General features: G+C 41.1%; 1 protein-coding gene across 1 annotated transcript in view; it reads right to left on the bottom strand.

Moving 5' to 3' along the window:
• Window positions 1-17,662, bottom strand: part of ARMC2 (armadillo repeat containing 2) — an 87,879-nt gene extending 70,217 nt beyond the window's left edge. The window contains 4 exon segments of the mRNA XM_006926056.3: window positions 5,766-5,937; window positions 11,366-11,438; window positions 11,883-12,143; window positions 17,455-17,662. Coding sequence (XP_006926118.1) covers window positions 5,766-5,937; window positions 11,366-11,438; window positions 11,883-12,100 — 463 coding nt within the window. The 5' untranslated portion in view covers window positions 12,101-12,143; window positions 17,455-17,662.
• Between the last annotated feature and the right edge of the window lie 6 nt (window positions 17,663-17,668).

Below are 17,668 nucleotides of genomic sequence, written 5' to 3'. Positions count from 1 at the left end.
AACTCCCTGCTTTCAAAACACTCAATTGTAAAGCTGAAAGGAACCTTAGAAACTGGCTAGTTTAACCTTCACTTTTCAGATGAGAAAATTGAGGACCCAAAAGATAAGGTGACTATTTTAAGGTCACAGAGTAAGTTTGGGGAGAGCCAGGACTGTATGGGGGGAAGAGAATGGGCTTTACATTCCATCAGACTTGAGGCCAAATATGGGCTGCGTGACGTGGGCAGGTCACTCAACTTTTCTCTCACCTTCCTCGGTGGTCCCCACCTCTCGAGGATATGGTGAGAATTAAATGAAATGGCCTAGTAACGTGACTTATATGGTGCCAGCACACTCGAAACCTGGACGCTAACTGTCATTATTATTACTGGAACCCACGAGTCCTGACTTCTGGCCCAGGGCTTTCTCCACGGCGCCATGTCACCTTACGTAACTTCACTGCTGAATGACAGTGCACACACATATTTTGTTTTAGTTACAAAGCACCTTCAGCCTGGGCCTATGTCTTAGCATTTGTTCCTTTCATTTACTTCACTCCATAAGTATTTATTCAGCACCCACTGCCATGTGCCAGGTGCTGGTGGTCCAGTGGTGAACGAGAAGTCCCGGCCATCGAAGAGGAAGCACACCCACGCTCAGGGGTGGAGGAGCTGCAGCCCGTCTATCTTCACAGTCTATAGAGTGAGCTCGTCAGTTACTGCTACAGTGAAGGGCTGCCCTGGGCCTCACTCTTACTCCTGATGGATGCCCGCCGTTAAACTGAGAACAAGTCACCACGTTGTTGTCTCCCTGGCAAATATCGGCAGTGTGTTGTACCAATTTGTCATAGGTCATGGGTAAACATCAAAGAGATTCTACAGCCAGTAGCATTACTGTGCAGGAACGGTTCCATTTCTCAGATACTTCTTTAGCACCTACTACGTACTAGACCTTGTTTTAGCCTCTCGGGCTACAAATAGAGAAAACCTCTTAACCTGCTAAAGTTGTTCAGTCTAGTAGGAGAGAGAGACAAGCAGACGTGTGTAGAGAGACATGTACTATAGCGTGGTCCGGGCCAGGTAAAGAGGATGTAGAGAGCGGGGGAGTCCTGAGAGGTTGGGAGTTGGCCAGGAAAGAGTCATCGAGGAGGTGGAGCCTGCAAAGCATTTTGAAGGGTTAATAGGAAGCAAAAAGAAGTTCTGAGAAGAAGGAACAAAAGCCTTGAGTCAGAGCCAGCTTCATATGGGTACAAGCTGGGCTCGATGCTTAGCTGGGCCCTGCACTTGGTTTAATGCTTTGCTACTGCCATCTTGAAACTCTGAATAATTTTTAAACAAAGAGCTCCACATTCCCATTCTGCACTGGATCCAGCAAATTATATAGCAGGTCTTGCATGAGGCTTGAAACAGCAGGATGGGTGTGGGGAACTGCAAGGAGCTCCATCTTGCCGGTGCACAGACTGTGGGTGGGGGAGAGGCAAAGGAGAGCTGGGAGAAGGGTCTGGAATGTTAGGCTGGGCCAGATCACAACAGAGCTGTACATGCTAAGGAGCAGGGACTCCATCCCCCCAGCTAAGAGAAGGCAAACTACAGACCCACCGAATCTGGCCTGCCTGCTGTTCTGGCACAGCCTGCAAGCTCAGAATATTTTTTTAATGGTCGGAAAAAAATTTTGAAATAAAAAACAATATTTTGTAACATGAGGTAATTATATGAAATTCAAATTTCGGCAGCCATAAATCAGTCAATGGCTGCTTTCCCACTACAATGGCAGAGTTGAGTAGGTTGAATAGAGACCGTGGATGGCCCACAGGTCTAAAATATTTTCCATCTGGCCCTCTACAGAAAAAGTTTGCCAATTTCTGTGCTAGGTCACTGTTTCCCAAACTGTGTTCCCCAAAAGACAGGTTCTGCAGCCAAGTCGATCTGTGAAGATGCTGGGTTGAATGAAAGTTAAACAGGTTTCTTTACCAGATGGCTTTACCAACTCTTTAAACATGCTCATGTGTATTGAGACTCTCCAAGAGAGAGAGAAAGTAGGCAGACTTATTTGAGCACTGAACCCTTTTTCCAAGGAAAAGCTATTAATATTTGGCAAGCACTCCTTTAGGCACAGGGTATTTTCAGCAAGAGGATGACGCAATCTGATTTTTATTTGCTGCCTGACCCCTTGCCCTTTGAGGCACACAGAAAATGATCATTTTCCATGGTCCGCTGGTTTAAGGTGATAAGGCCACTGCTCACAGCCACGTCTGGTTGGGAGCACAGCTTCCCCGGGCTCTGCTGGCTGCTCCAAGGGCTGAGGGTCCTTGTGTTGACCCACATGCAGCCCCCCGGTAAGCAGAGGGTAAAGCAAGACAGGAGGGCTGGAAGACAAGGGACAAGGCACAAGGTGATAAAGGCAGCATGGCAGTGAGGGGAAAGGAGAATGCCGACCTCAGAGATACTTAGCCCACTAGGAAGCCCATCGAAGCTTGGTGATGTCACAGATGACGGGGATGGGTGAGAGAGAAGGTGGAGACAGCCCTGAGGTCTCTGTCTGGCTTGAATAACGAGGGAGCTATTAGCAACACTGCCCCCTCCAGCCAAAAACCGTACTTGAACACAGAACAATTAAACTGCCAGCCCTATGAAGATGACTGCACACATCTTTTCCCCTTTCATTTTCTTAAATCAGAAATTCCGACCTCACCACCACATAGCTAACCCTGCCTGTGGCAGAATCAGCTACAAATGACTTCACACCAAAGGGAGAGACAGACCCACTGCCTCTGTCTGTGCACAAGTTGCCTTTACAGTTTCCAACTAAGGATACTTCTAAACTGCAGGGACTCTGAAACAAGCCCAGGGAGCTCCTGCGCAAATGACAATGGTTGCGAGGCTAGAGCACTAAAATATATATGTATTTTTAACTTGGGCAACGTGTGCTTTTAAAATGACAATGACTTTTTAGTGCTGTTGTTTCCTGGGTGCTGACACAGACCTCAGGGATGATGAAAACAGTGAAGTGGGGCGACTGCAAGCAGGGTGGATAAAAGAACCGCAGCAAGGATGTGCTTCGGTGCAGCTTGGAGGTGTGAAGGCGGCCTCAGTGCTGGGAACTGGTGCCGCAGATGGCCCTTCCCAGAGCAGAGCTGCGGTACTGTGGCCAAGGGCCAAGCGACCCAGGAGGGAAGGAGCTAAGCCATGAGGGAAGCAAGGAGACGAAGCTGGTGGGTGAGACGTCCATCTCTTCAGTCACCTTCACAAAGACATAAACAGCTTGGCAAGCAACAGGGTTTTCAGTGCGAGCTACCAACATCCATTAAACATGGATGTGGCACTTAAGTTAGAAGCAAAACAGCTAATAACATTTTAGTAACCCTCAGACCAGTTCTGCCATCCTATTTATAAGAAGTGACCTATTCCTATCTAAGTCTGACCTCACCCCTAACCCTGGGCTCCAGATCTCATCCTCTCCTCGTCTTGTCAAAGACTTTGCTCCTGCAGTGACCAATCCTTTCTGATTTCACTGGTCTGACATGAAGCCCCAGTGTGGCATGTTTGAAAAGTTTCTCAGGTGATTCTAATGCGCAGCTACAGCTGAGAAACATAAGTCGGATGATGTCTCTCCCTTGCTTAAACCCTACCCTGGCTTTTCACTGCAAGGAGGATGGAGTCCAGGCATGTTCCCCTGCCCAGCCCTGCATGGCCCTGTGGCCTCAGCTCCCTCCACTTTTCCCATGACTAAGCACCTTTTGGCCACGCTGGCCTTCAGGTCCTCCACCACCCCAAATCGCTCTCATCTCGGGCCTTCCACTTCAGTGTGGCACTCATCCACAGATTTCTACATGGTTGCTTTCTTCTCATTATTCATATGTCAACTCAGATGCCACTTCCTCAAAGACGACACCTTCCATGGCTATGAGCTAAAGGAAATTCCTCCTGTCACAGTCAGTCTCAAACCCCTTATCTTGCTTATCTTCTTCACACATTCATCAGAACCCAAATTATCTGTTTTCCTATTTATTGTCAATCTCCCCTCACTAGAGTGTAAGCTCTTTGAAGACAGGACTCTGGTGGCCTAGAATGGTGCCAGGCACTTAGTAGGGGCTCAGTAAATATCTGATTGACTGACTGTTAGAAAAGAAACAAATTGGGACATCAAGATAAAGCAAGTTGCCTAATTATGTATAGCCATCCCTCTATATCTGTGGGTTCCACATCCACAGTTTCAACCAACCTTGGATCAAAAATATTTTTTTAAATGTTATGCTGTTGCTAACTATGTATTTAGGCCAATGATGATTCCATCTGTCCTGAACAGGTACACACTTTTTTCTCATCGTTATTTCCTAAACAGTACAACAACTACTTGTATAGCATTTAGATGGTATTAGGTATTAGACGTAATCTAGAGGTCATTTAAAGTATATGAGAAGATATGTATAGGTTATATACAAATACTCCACTGTTTTATATAAGGGACTGGAGCATCCACGGATTTTGGTCCTGGAACCAATTTCCCACCAACACTAAGGGATGACTACACTCTATCACAGCATCATGGTGTGACACACACACACCCTGTGCTGCCTGCCTTTTCTTTTCTCCTTGATTCTACCTCTTCAGCTACGTCAGCGATCACTAGGGACAACAGAAGCCAGATAGGAAAATGAGTGAAGTGGGCTGGGGGGGATGCGGGACCGCAGATTGTATCCCGGGCTAACAGGGGTGGGTACTACTCAGCTCCATCATTCCCGTGGGGCCATGTGGAAAAGGGACCCAGAGTTGCCAGATCTTCTATAAGCAGTCATGAATATGGTTTCTGGAAAGAGATCTTCTACATTTAAATGTTGATGACTAAAGAAAACACCTGTATGTCAAAAGTAGGATCCTCAGTTCGAGGTTATAAACCTTGGCATCCATCCTCAGACTGTTTCCCTTCTCTGCCTATAAACCCATCCCTCTTCATCGATCCTTAGACTAAAGGAGGCCAGTTCGCTCAGCCCCTGATAAAGCAGTTTTCCAATATTTTTTAACTGTCTAAAGTAGTGATAAGTTTATAATATGATTTAATATAAATATGGCCTTGAACACACATGTACATATCTGAAATAAAGTTTCCTGAAGCAATACTTACCCATATTGTCTGTAACGCAGCCTGATATTTTCCATTCTATTTCATTTTTTAAAAATGCTGGCGCGATCCACTAAATTGTCATCCTACTAATGGGACATTTCCTGCTGCTTAGAAAAGCCTTAGCATGCCCTGGACAGGAAATGATTCCAACTGCTGAAGGCACTCCTTAGAATTCCAGGGTTTTAGCCTTCATGTTCCCAGGTTTACATACCTGCTAGCAATTCTGTAGCAGCAGGAGAAGCCCCATTCAACTTTTGCTTGCTTACATTTTTCCAGGGGATCAGATAGGTATTTTTAAAAGCCCAAACTTAGTGTACATTATATGAATCTTAAAAATGCCTAATGACATTAATAACTTTCTGAACTCTAAAAATCATTTGTTTCCAATATAGGTGAACCCATTCATTAGAAAACATTTATCCTGATATTCTTTTTCTACCAAGTAACGTGTTGTTTTTTTTTTTTAACTGTGATATTTAGGTATTCTTTATAAACATCCAGAAGGTATATATGAATTATATTTCTTATCCAGTTTTTGCACAATGTTAACTAAGTCAATGTAAAAATCATGTGGGATTTGAAAAAAATTATATAAAAATAGCTTTTGTGTGCAAATTCAAGAAACAGGCCTGCCCCCGGTTTTAAATATCGTTACTTGGCCTTACGCTCAGCAGAAGGCAGCGTCCTGTCCGGCAGAAAAGCCACCTGGGAGGCCACCCTGAATAAGCGCGCCCGGGCACTGCTTACTCTTCTAATCTTCGCAGGGTCCACTGGGGGTTTTGGAAAGGCAAGGCAAGGATCCTCCTTTGTGGTAGGAGATGCTGGAGCTTTCGGTTTCTGGAAAGAGATTTTTTTTAAACAGTTGGCATGAGTTTCTATGTCTCAGATAAGACCAACCACCCTAGAGCTGCACTGACACTTCCAGATGAACACAGTGTTTTCTGCCCGGCCTCCTCCTGGCCCCTGGATTCTACGTCTCATTGGCTCATCTTATTAATGTGTTATATAGATAACAGTTTTTCATTGTTTTGTCAATCATATCGTATTAAATACTCTACTCTCCTGCTTAGTGTATTTGAAAATAAAAATGGTTTACCCATGCTAGCAAACAGATATCTGTATAAAAGGCTATAAACATTGGTAGAGTATATTCAACACACTTTGCAAATTTTTATGTTTAATTTAGCTCAGAAAACATATAGGGCACCTAATCAAAGAAGACAAAATTCCTAGAACATTTAAGGGATCTAGCTGGCTTGACTCGACCCCACCCCCAGCACATGGGCCTCAACCAATTTCCTTGGGATCAACAGATGGGAAGACAGGATTTCACCTATTCTACATGAAAGCTGAAAGAGGGAGTCCATGACTCCATGACGTCCCACCCCAGAAAGTTGGTATGATTTAATTTGGAAAGCAACAGCACGTGCGCACGCACGCACGCACACACACGCGCGCGCGCGCGCTCGCTCTCTCTCTCTCTCTCTCTCTCTCTCTCTCTCTCTCTCTCACCTCTGGGAAGTTAGAAAGCAAATATTAAAAATTCCCCAAGCACATAACCTTTGGCTTTGGCAACTGTACGTGCATTTCTATTACCATGATTTTCTCCACAGGTAATCGGGGCTCCTCTGTCACTCTCAGCATGTGACTCACTGCTGTAACGTTACTATTCCTTTCAGAAACAGTGAAAGGAGAAACACGGCTTTGACATTCTCATTTTGCTTTTTCTTACCCTGGATCTCTCTATCCTCAAGGTATATGTGGGCTTCAAAGTCCCGTTCTTTTTAAAATATATTAAATTTTGTTCAACTTGTCAAATATTTGAAGCTTGGTTCCTATAAAATATAAAAATAATGCCTCAAAGGAATCTCTGCTGTGAGAAGTCAGGACATTAGTCGCCGTGAGGAGGCAGTGTCTGACGTGCTGGTAATGATCTAGTTCTTCTTTTTTGCATGTTGGTTACTGAGCGTGTTGAGTTTGTATACATTTATCAAGCTGCACTCTTAGGATCTGTATCTTTTCTGTATGTCAATAAAAACTTTAATAAAAACCCTGGAGATTAAGTAATGAGGTTCTGTAAGGTTAGGAGATGCAGGGAGGATTCTGTTTTAACAATGATAATAAAGAAAGAAAAATTTTCCTATTTATTCACATGGTCATGTCTTTTCCTACTTTATACAATCCAAAGCATGAGAGCAGTGGTTTCTGTGCATGTAAATCTGAATACCAGCTAATCAGAGCAGCACAGTGAAAACAGGAATAACTACCACCACACAAGAGCCCTGCATCTCAGAGCTGTCGTGGGAAGGTGAGGAGCTGTTAAAAAGGAAAAAAGGTGTACCTGGGCATTCCCATGCAGCAGGTAGATATAAACGTTAATGGAAGACTGCAAATTGCAATGCTTTCCCCATCTTATAAGGTTACAGGTGCTAATGGGAACCCTGATGAGCTAGTCAGGCCAGCCAGCCAGCCAAGGCCTGAGTCCAGGAGCAAGAGCACTAGTTTTACTACCATCCTCTGAAGCCCAGTTCATTTCCGAGTGTAGGCCGCCTCACCGCCTGCTGGAGGGTGTGCAGGGAGCTCAGGCCAGATATGGGAGAGAAACAGAGAAGGCTAGGCCTGCAAGTATAAAGAGTTGAGCTGATCTGTTAAACGTAGGAGCTGGAATGGGTTGTTCTCTGGGTCCCTCTTCCTTGTCTGACTGCTGGTTGAGGAATTTTTAAAAGGCAAAGTAGCCTGAGAAAGTGTCCTAGATCCAAAAAGTGCTGAAATTCACTTAGTTAGGTCTTCACAAATTCTTTCAGCAAGCTTGCCCCTTAACTATTCTAAGAAGAACCTCCATCTTCCCGCTGTCTCCTTTATCCTCCTCTCTCTCCTCCCACTTTTATTTCCCCTTATCTCCTCCCCTTTGCCAACTTAGTAGTTACCGAAGGGTTCATTAAAAGGTGAAGTGGAAAAAAGGAAAGAGGACAGGTAATGGGAGGCCACTTTCAGAATTTTTTTGACTGGGAGGCCCAAACTTTAATTATTGTTTAAAATGAAATATACTTAAGACTCTTACATAATCCACCGTAACAAAAAATACTTCAAACTAAAAAAGTTATTTAACTTAACATGGAGATTTCTTAGTCCACTTTTACTTCACACATAGCACCCAACCATTCCACAGTAAAGAAATTTAATTGCAATGACCGTAAGCAGTGGCAAATGCCAACATTACCTTTGCATAACACCTAATCCTGCAGTTCAAGAACTGTACCAGTTTGACCAAGGACCAGGTTATCTCCAGGAATAGATTTTTAGGAAAGAGTAGGTGGAAACTGAGTGAGTCCCAAAAAACTATGGCAATATTAAAAACAATTCACAGCAGTTGAATGACAGAATTAGAGAACAGAGAGCCATTCTACAACCAGGTAGACCCACTGGGCTGCCAGATTGGGGGTCCTCTTATTGCAGCTGGCTCGAAACCCAAGTGGTTTCCAAGGCTGTAAGTGAAAGAAGCCATGTGTCAACAACGGCTGGCAAAATATTTATTGCACATTGGTTCATGAGCACCATTATGGAATCTTATTTTTGTCATCTACAATATAAGAACAAGTATAATTTTACTCACACAGGCATTTTGATGAGCACTTTAAGAATATAAGATACATTTTGAGATAATTGGTGTCACTGGGACATGGACTCTACATTAAATCATACCACTGAGTAATGTTAATTTTCTGAGCTATGATGATAGCATTATGGTTATGTAGGAGACTATCCTTGTTCATATGTGATGCACACTTAAATTTTTATGGCCTTATAATGTCTACAACTTACTTTCAAATAGTTCATTAAAAATAAACATACACACATAAACATGCACACACATAAACAGTAATACAAATTGAGAAGCAGCTTGAGTGACACCCTAATTCCATAAAAGTCTGAGGAATCTGCATCACCAGGTACTTGTGGTAGCAGGGGCATAATGGGAGGAGTGCCTAAAATAAGAGCATTGGCTGAGAGTCTGGGTAACTCCTTCCCTCCCAGCTCTACACAGTCAGGCTCCTGAATCCAGCAGTAGATGGGAGGTTTGTTCTCTCAAGAGGGTCTCTGTATCAGGCTAACCAGGAACGGTTGTGGGTCAAGGTACTTATTGAAAACATAGGTATATATAGAATATTTATATACTGAATGCTGAACATTCCTACCTTCTTCCTCCTGGAATGCAAGCAGTCTTTATTCCCCAGACAAGAGCTTGGCAGATACTTCTATAGAGAATTGACTAGGCCACAAAGACAGCCCTAAAGATACTGCCGTGGGGGTTTCATAAACAACACAGCCCAGTCAGATGCTCCCCCCTCCCCAAATGTAGGTGTGGGTAGGTTTTGCCCATGGGTTGACCAACCCGTTCCACATGCTTCTACTCTCACATAAGAGCAGCCAAACAAACAGCATGAGCTAGCAGAGGAGAGCCTCTGACTATGAAAAACAGAGACCCAAACAAACAGAAAAATGCAACAAAACTAACGGAAAGACCATGTGAAGACAAAAGGAAAAGATGGCCACCCACAAGCCAAACAGAAAGGTCTCAGAAGGAATCAGCCCAGCGGCCACCTTGATCTCAGACTTTCAGTCTTTCGAACTGTGAGAAAATAAATTTCTGTTGTTTAAGCCACGCACATACACACACATGCACACACACGTGCACACACATAAATGCAACCGTGATTTTACAGGGAGAAGAAAATAAATTAAAAAATCAAAACTGTCATTAATATGTGCAGATAAGATGCTACAATTATAAAACAAGAACAAAATGTTATACATTTAAAAAGATAATTCGGAGAGGGGAAGCTTTTGGAAATTAAAAATATGATAGCAAAAATAATAATAACTAAATAAAAGAATTAGAAGATAACATCTCTTCTTAAAAAAATGAGAAACAGAAAAGAGAAAATAAGAAAACTGAAGTGCCAGTCCAGGGGATACCACAATCAAATAATAAATTCCAAAAAGAGCAAACAGAACAAAAAAGAGAGGAAGACATATTAAAATAATTCAAGGACATTTCCCAGAGCTGAAGGACATGAGATTCCACATTGGAAGCGCCCAGCATGATGGGTGAAAATGGACAAACACAAAGATCTGTTATCATGAAATTTCAGGACCCTGGGAACAAAGAAAAATCTTACAAATGTCTTGAGAGAAAAATTAGCAATCATGGTCTTAGATAATTTACTTGCCATACATTCTTCCTTAAGAAGTTATTGGACGGAGTGTTCCACCAAAACAAGAGTAAATCAAGAAAGACAAGGACTTGGGATGCAGGAAACAGGAAAGCTAGCAGGAGAGGAAGGAGCGAGCTGTGCAAGAGGTGCCCAGGGCAAGTGGTCTAGTGTGGAAAGTTCTCCAAGGAGATGAATCGACAGATACCTCATGTGCCTGAACATATGAAGGAGATTGAGCCTATTGGGGTTGAAATAGTAATAAAAATGTAAAAAGCAAGGCAATTATTAATACTAGGGAAAACAAAAAGTGGTGCAGAGAAGGAGAAGTAATCATCATTAACCATCATTAGTTCAAGGACTGCCTGTAAACAGGGTTTATATAATCAGAGTCAGAGAAAAAGGATCTAACCAGAATCATGATATATCTATATCGGGAGTAGCAGTGGGGACAGAAAGGATGAATGTGTTGTGAGGAGGCGTGGGAGGAAAGATTTAAAAGAGTTAAATCTTCATTTTCTTTAGTAGGAAGTCATTAGATAATTCTTCAAGCTCGTAAATCAGAGGGCAGCAAGACACTGTACTATTTAAGAATTTGGATGTAAGTACCAAAATAATGAGCCAAAAGAGTTTAAAATAAGAGTCACTGCGGAGGTGAGAATGAAGAATAAGGGGACAGGAGGCTGCCGGAGTTGTTCTGGTAGCAAATCTTTGACTCTTTATGTACATGTGTTTATTCGTATATAAAAATATTAAAAATTAAACTACATATATGCATAACTTTAAAATTTTTTTAAAAGATATTATGAAACATTGTTTGCCAGGTTACGCTATATTTCCAAAATTCTTTATTATTAACCTATAGGTAAATAATAGAAATGTTGCATTAGATACTAACCATTATATTTTAAAAAAGCATAAAAGAATTTGTTTTCATATTAAATTATCAGTACGTTTAGTTCTATATAATCGTTTCTTAGCACATAGTAATGATTCCAAGTATTTCTGACTAATTCCATTTCACAGTACTTGTGATATTATAAGGTACTCACAAGCTCTAGTGGGCTGAGACGTGTGCCGGAGATGGGCCTGGAATCAGATGATTCAAAACTGGATGCATGGAGGCTAGCACAGGAGATGGAACAGAAATATTACTTTGTGAAAATCATTTCTTTTATTTCTAGTATATCTAGCCCCCCAAAAAAGTGTTCAATGCGTAAGCCTTGAGAAAGATGTAATTTTAAAAAATCATAGTACTTAAGACATTTTATTAGTAAGTTTTCATTGCTTTTAGGAGGATTAAAAAATATTGAATAATGAAAAAAATAAATGTATATTGTGGGCTTTTTTTTTTAAAGCTTTGTTCATTTTAATTTATAAAGTTTGTATGACAACCACTATTAACCACTGCAAATCCACTTCCTGAACCCAGGCCTGGAATTATCTTTAGGAATCTTGAACACAAGAGGTACAATTAGTAGAAGTCAAACTTTAAAAAGCAACTTTCCTTAACTAGAATTAATGTCATCTTACATATCTGAGTGTGCAAGCGAGAGAAATGTCATATACCTGAAGGAGGAAGGGGGTCTATTTTCTGGTGTCCTCGAAGATGCAGGTCCAAATAGTTTTCGTTGGTCTTCCTGTGGTGTAAATGGTCTTTGGGTCCTAACTGTTCTTAACGCATTTCGTGCTTCACTTATGATTTCTGCACTGGTCTTCGGCTTGGCCACTGAAGGTCGATAAAATGGATCCAGATTTCCTAACTTTTTATCATTTGGAGACAGCATCTTTCCTTTTAAAGTAAAATGTTCTTCAGGTAGACACCACACCCTGCAAACGTGCAAAATATCAACTATTTTCATCCAGTAGTTTAGAAGAAGGTGCTTAGACCTACCCATATGTGCTGAAGGTATTCCTCTACATTAAACTTGAAAAAATGATGAACTGTTTTTAATTAAAAATCAACTGGGCAGTTATGGTTAGAAGATAAGGATAGGGGAAGAGCTTTCGAAGGTTAGGTCTATGGGAATATATGTGATTGAGGCAAATGATGCACAGGGCAGGGAAGAGAGTCCAAATGGAAGCCAAACTTGAAGAGAGAGAACAAGTCATGAAAGAGGATGGACTAGGAGAAGAAAACTATCTCATAACCTCCAACCTATATCAAAAAAAATACTAGGGGGCTCTGTTACAAATTTTAACTGTTTCCTTTTCTTTCCTACTGCCCTCCACACGAAATGCTAGTATAAGGTTAAATTTAGACAAATGGGGCCTATTTCCAATCTATATTTGCTTTTATAGACATGGTTTATCAACTCAGAGAAAGGTTCAGCCCCACATTTGCCCATTATATATTTGAATGAATTGATTCAAATCATCTTCAATTTGAAATAGTATCCTAGATGAATAAATACCAAATGCCAGTATCAAATGATCCTTTTGCAGGTCACCTCCCTCAATTAAAGAGTGAAAGTCATGCACAAGGGCGATGAGGATGCAGATTCGTCTTAAATGCTGGTGTATCCCATAGAGACCTGGTTAACTTGGCAAGAAACCTCAGACAGCTCTAAACTAAAATAGTAGAGATTTTAAATACAATTCTAATTAGTATATGGTATGTTCATTTAAAAAAACAAACAAACAAAAAACTCTAATTCTCTGAAAATGTTATATCTCTAGGGAGATACAGGTCTGGAAATTATTCATATTTTTTAGCTTCCTAATTTTAGAATAACTTCTGCAAAAAAGAAAGAAAATTGTGACATGCCCAAGGAAATAAAAAGACTCCATTTCCATAAGTAGAATCAAAAGGTGGTTTCTTAGACAAATTAAGAGGATTTACTATATTCTGATTCCATACATTAAGTTGTTACATAAAAACAGACAAGAACATTTGTTTAGTTCTACCCAGGCCTTACTCTAAGAGTTTCTGAGGAAAAGAGTATGATGGAAACTATAAACAATATACCATTCCTTTCAATATGGAAAGGCCAGGTGCTGAGGTAAAACGATAAAAAACTACTGGATAAGCGATACTATTTTGGGAATTTTTAATACAGGCGTTTGAATTTAAGCGAGGTCTTCAGAATTATATGTATATTAAAACAACCAACAAAAACTATGGCAGACCTGATACATTTTACTTCTAATATGATATGATGTGATTGGCTCTTAATTAAAAAATATTCAATGCTAATTATTAAAAATACATATATAAAGTATTTTATACATACATATTATTTTTTGATTAAAAACATAAATTCTAACATCTAACTTAAGTGGCCATAACAGGTTTGTTTGTTTGTTTGTTTGTTTGTTTTTAAAAGGCTCATTGCAGTAAGAAACTATACTGCTTAGTGACAGAAGCTTCAGTACAATGATAACATCTAACTTAAGTGGCCATAACAGGTTTGTTTATTTGTTTGTTTGTTTGTTTGTTTGATTTTAAAAGGCTCATTGCAGTAAGAAATTATACTGCTTAGTGACAGAAGCTTCAGTACAATGTACAAATTTTTTCCAGAACCCAAATCAGGTTTGTGACTCTCTCGGCCCCACATGGCACTAATAACAAGTGTACCAATATTCAGAGGTGATCTGGCAAACCTAATAAGGATGAGAGAAAAAGGCCTTGGGATGAGTAATAATGCATCATTCCTAAGGTCTTCCCTGACTGCATTTTATTTTGCATACAGGAGTTTAAACTGGTCAAATACTGGTGGAAACAATGTAAATAATGGACTTAAAAATCTTTCTGTAAAATTTTATCACATATTCTAACATAACTTTCTCTGTCCCCTTTTCCTCCCTTTCCCCAAAATCTCATTTTACTAGTTATGTGTAAGATCTACATAGTTAATCTATTAATATTATTAACTAAATCAAACATGGAAATGTTCAATCCCACTGAGTTATAAGTGGGATTTGGGGTAGGGAGGGGATTTTTTTCTTTATATTTGTTAAGTTACAAATATTTATTATGGATGGTTTTTGTCAACGTATAAAATAATCACTCAGAGTTAGAAAGCTTGTCTATTTATAATAAAGTATACCTGAACCATTACACAACGGTATCACAGAAATTTTAACTTTACAAAAATTCTCTTGACAACTGGAACAAATCCATTTGGCTAGAATTGATTTAACTGCTTCCTATATGCAGAGCCCTCTGCTTAGATCTCTGGGAACAGAGACAGGAATAAATACTATCTTCACTCTGGCAAGAAAGACCACTAATGCTAGTCCAACATTTACTTTGATACCAAGCATTGTGTGAAGTACTCTCGAGTACATCTTCTCAATTAATCTCCACAACAATTCTGTGAGGTGGAGAAAGTTTTAAAGCAATACCAACAACAAAAAAAGCTGACATATGCCCAGAGGTGACATTCAAGCTATTACTCTCTAGATGGGGTGGTGGGAGGTTGGGCACTTAGAGGGCTCAGGCCTGCAGCTTTTTACACAGCAACAGAGACAAGCCAGTATTTTCACAACTGGAGCAGCCTTTTTGGTGTGTACCAGCTGAGTATCAGCCCTACTTGTACCCAAATGATTTTAATGCAAGGTAGAAACCGATGGGGGCAATGAAAAAAATTAACTACCATGTGATTACAAAAGATGAAGGGATTTATGATTAGAAAAAGGTGTCAAGTTGACCTACTAGAGCTGATGCTTGAGCTGGGTTCCAGTAAATTGGGCTGAATTTGAGCAAGTGGCAATGGCTGACAGTGGGGTTGGAGTAGAGAAAGAATTTCTAGCAAAGTCAATGAGTGAGCCAAGGTAGATTGTCAATAACATACGGGTTATGTGCTGGACAAGAAGGATCTCTGGAAATTAAGACTGGAGTTGGACCAGAGACAGAACTGAATGACAGGTCAAAAAATTAAATAAAAGCTGATGAAAAAATTAAAAGATTTGGAGGCATGATGTGATCTGACAGAGATAGGCAGAATGGAAAGGAGGGAAAAGATTAAAAGGGACAAAATCAGGCAGTTCTTCTACAATCGCCCAGCTACTGTTAGAGGTCCTCAAGAAAGCTTTCCTGAACATGCCTTTCCCAGCCTTCCAGGCTCAGTTAGGTGTCCTTCCCCTGTTCTCCACAAGGTCTCCAGTTGGTCTCTGTCAGTACACCCTTCCACTGTTTGTTTTAGACCTGCCTGTGCACCTGGTGTTGCCCCACCAGACTCTGAGTTCCAGCTCATTTGAGGCATGGCTGAAGATCAACACTTGCATAATTGCTGGACTCTATTTTCAAATACAGACCTGAGCTAGGAAATAACCAGATGGAAGCTGCACAGCTTCCTTCATTAGAGACATTTGTTACGGTGGATTAGGAAAGCATATTGGACTTCATTTCAAACAGCATCTGATTTTTGAGGCTGTGTGGTCAGATGAGATCAAATGTAGTCCCCTTTTCCTTTCTTGCCTTCATTTTGAGTTGCCTGGCATGGAGTAAGACTTGATAAATGTGATCAGGAAATGAGGTCTTGAAAGCCCGAGATACATGAGTGAAAGTGAATATAGGTAAGGAGAGATGGGAACCACTGAGGTGCACCAAGAACAGAAGAACCAGCAAGATTTAGCATCTAAGAGGACAGAAAAAGGGCAGAGGTGACACTGGGTGTGCAAAACTAGGGGTGACCTTTTTAAAGAAAATGGGGGAGAAGCAGGCTTTGAAGGAAAAGAAGAAAGCGGCTGAGTTCTGTCCTGCCTCACTGTCCTAGGTTTATGATATCCACAGGATCTCGAGAGTATGAACTCTGCTGGCGGCAGGAAATTTGAAACTGGAGACTGTTTTAAAAAAATATTTCTTTTTGGTTGAAGGAAATGTTCTGAGTTATCGTTCATAAGTTTATACCCAATTATGAAGACCTGTCTTCACTTTTGATGCTAATGGTCACCTTACCAGAGCCTTCTTGTTAAATGCAATACACTATCAAGACGTTTGGAGTAGGGAAAAGACTAGTAGTCATCTTCATACTCTTTTCTATGCAAATGAAATACTCAGAACTCCTGCCATGATTTTGAATTACTTTTGTGTTAATATGAGCATCCAAAGAGGCAGTGGTTAAGTGTTTGGATGCTGGAGTAAGGGTTCAAGTACTCTGACAATTCACAGCTATGTAACTTACCAGCAAGGCTTCTAACACCTCTAAGTCTTAGTTTCCTCAATTATAAAATAGGAGTAATAATAGTAACTGCTTCATAGAATTGTTTTAAGAATTAAATGACATAATTCACGTAAAGTGCTTTTAGCATGGTGCCTGGCCCTTAAAAAACATTTACTGTCCAAGCGCTATGCAGCTAAAGGATATAACAAAAATTTCTCTCATGAATGAAAAACTGTATTTAAAAAAAGAAATTGCAAAAGAAAGGGAATGATGTCTGTTCACTGTTTTCATGTATTTTGTTTTAAAATGTAAACAAAGATTTTTCCTTTATAAAAATGAATTTTTATTAAGTATTTTATTGAACATCAGCTATGCTAAATCAACAGCTAATCAGAAATTTAATAGATTCACAAAATAGGATACAAAACAGAGGTACTTGCTTTTCTATCAAGTTAAAGTAATTCTAAATCTGGGTGAGACGGAAGACCTGCTGTGATACTCGTGGGAATGGATAAAAAGGCATTATATGTACATATGATATATTTTAATGTATATTGTTACACATATACTTATTTATTGAGGCTCTGTTGCCTATAAGAGCCCAGGTACAATCTTTGTGACCTTGGCCGGATCACTGTCTGCCTACACAAAATCCCTTAGTCTACCATTCTCTCATTCAACACATATTAATGAGTTTCAATCTATTAAGGACCATGCACTTGGCTAACTGCTGGGTGTATAGATACAGAGACGGCCGTGGCCGGACCCTGAGAGTATGCACATCACTCTCATCGCCTCCTCCCCCGTCCACCTAATCCTGGGACAGAAGGGAGGACGACAGGAGCGAGTCCCCCGTGAACCTGTGGAGGACGCCTCACCTCCCGCGCAGACAGCGGCTCCCCCCACTCCCAGCAATGCCCCCTCCTCCACAGGTCCAGGCCAGGGCAAAGTGCAGCAGCATCTTCGCGCTGCTCGCCCGCCGGCTCCACCTGCCCCGCCACCGTCTCCATGGTAACCGTACACAAACTACCTACCCCGGCCGCTCCGGCCGCCTCTCTGCAGAGCCAGGTCACTGCTGGGCGATCTTGAGGAGGGCCAGGGAATGAGTTGGAAGTGGGCGCAGAGAAGGAGGCTTCTGGCCAGACTCAAAGCACCTGTGATTAGTGGTGGAGACAGTAACAGCTGCGGAGGTTCAGCTCATTTTCCAGTTTTCCCGAGGCAGCTGCGCCGCGATGCAGAAAGAGGGGC

This window comes from Pteropus alecto, unplaced genomic scaffold (genome assembly GCF_000325575.1).
Source record: "Pteropus alecto unplaced genomic scaffold, ASM32557v1 scaffold79, whole genome shotgun sequence".
NCBI lineage: Eukaryota > Metazoa > Chordata > Mammalia > Chiroptera > Pteropodidae > Pteropus > Pteropus alecto.
Note: the sequence above shows the minus strand (reverse complement) of the source record. Positions and strands in the feature narration are given on the sequence as shown.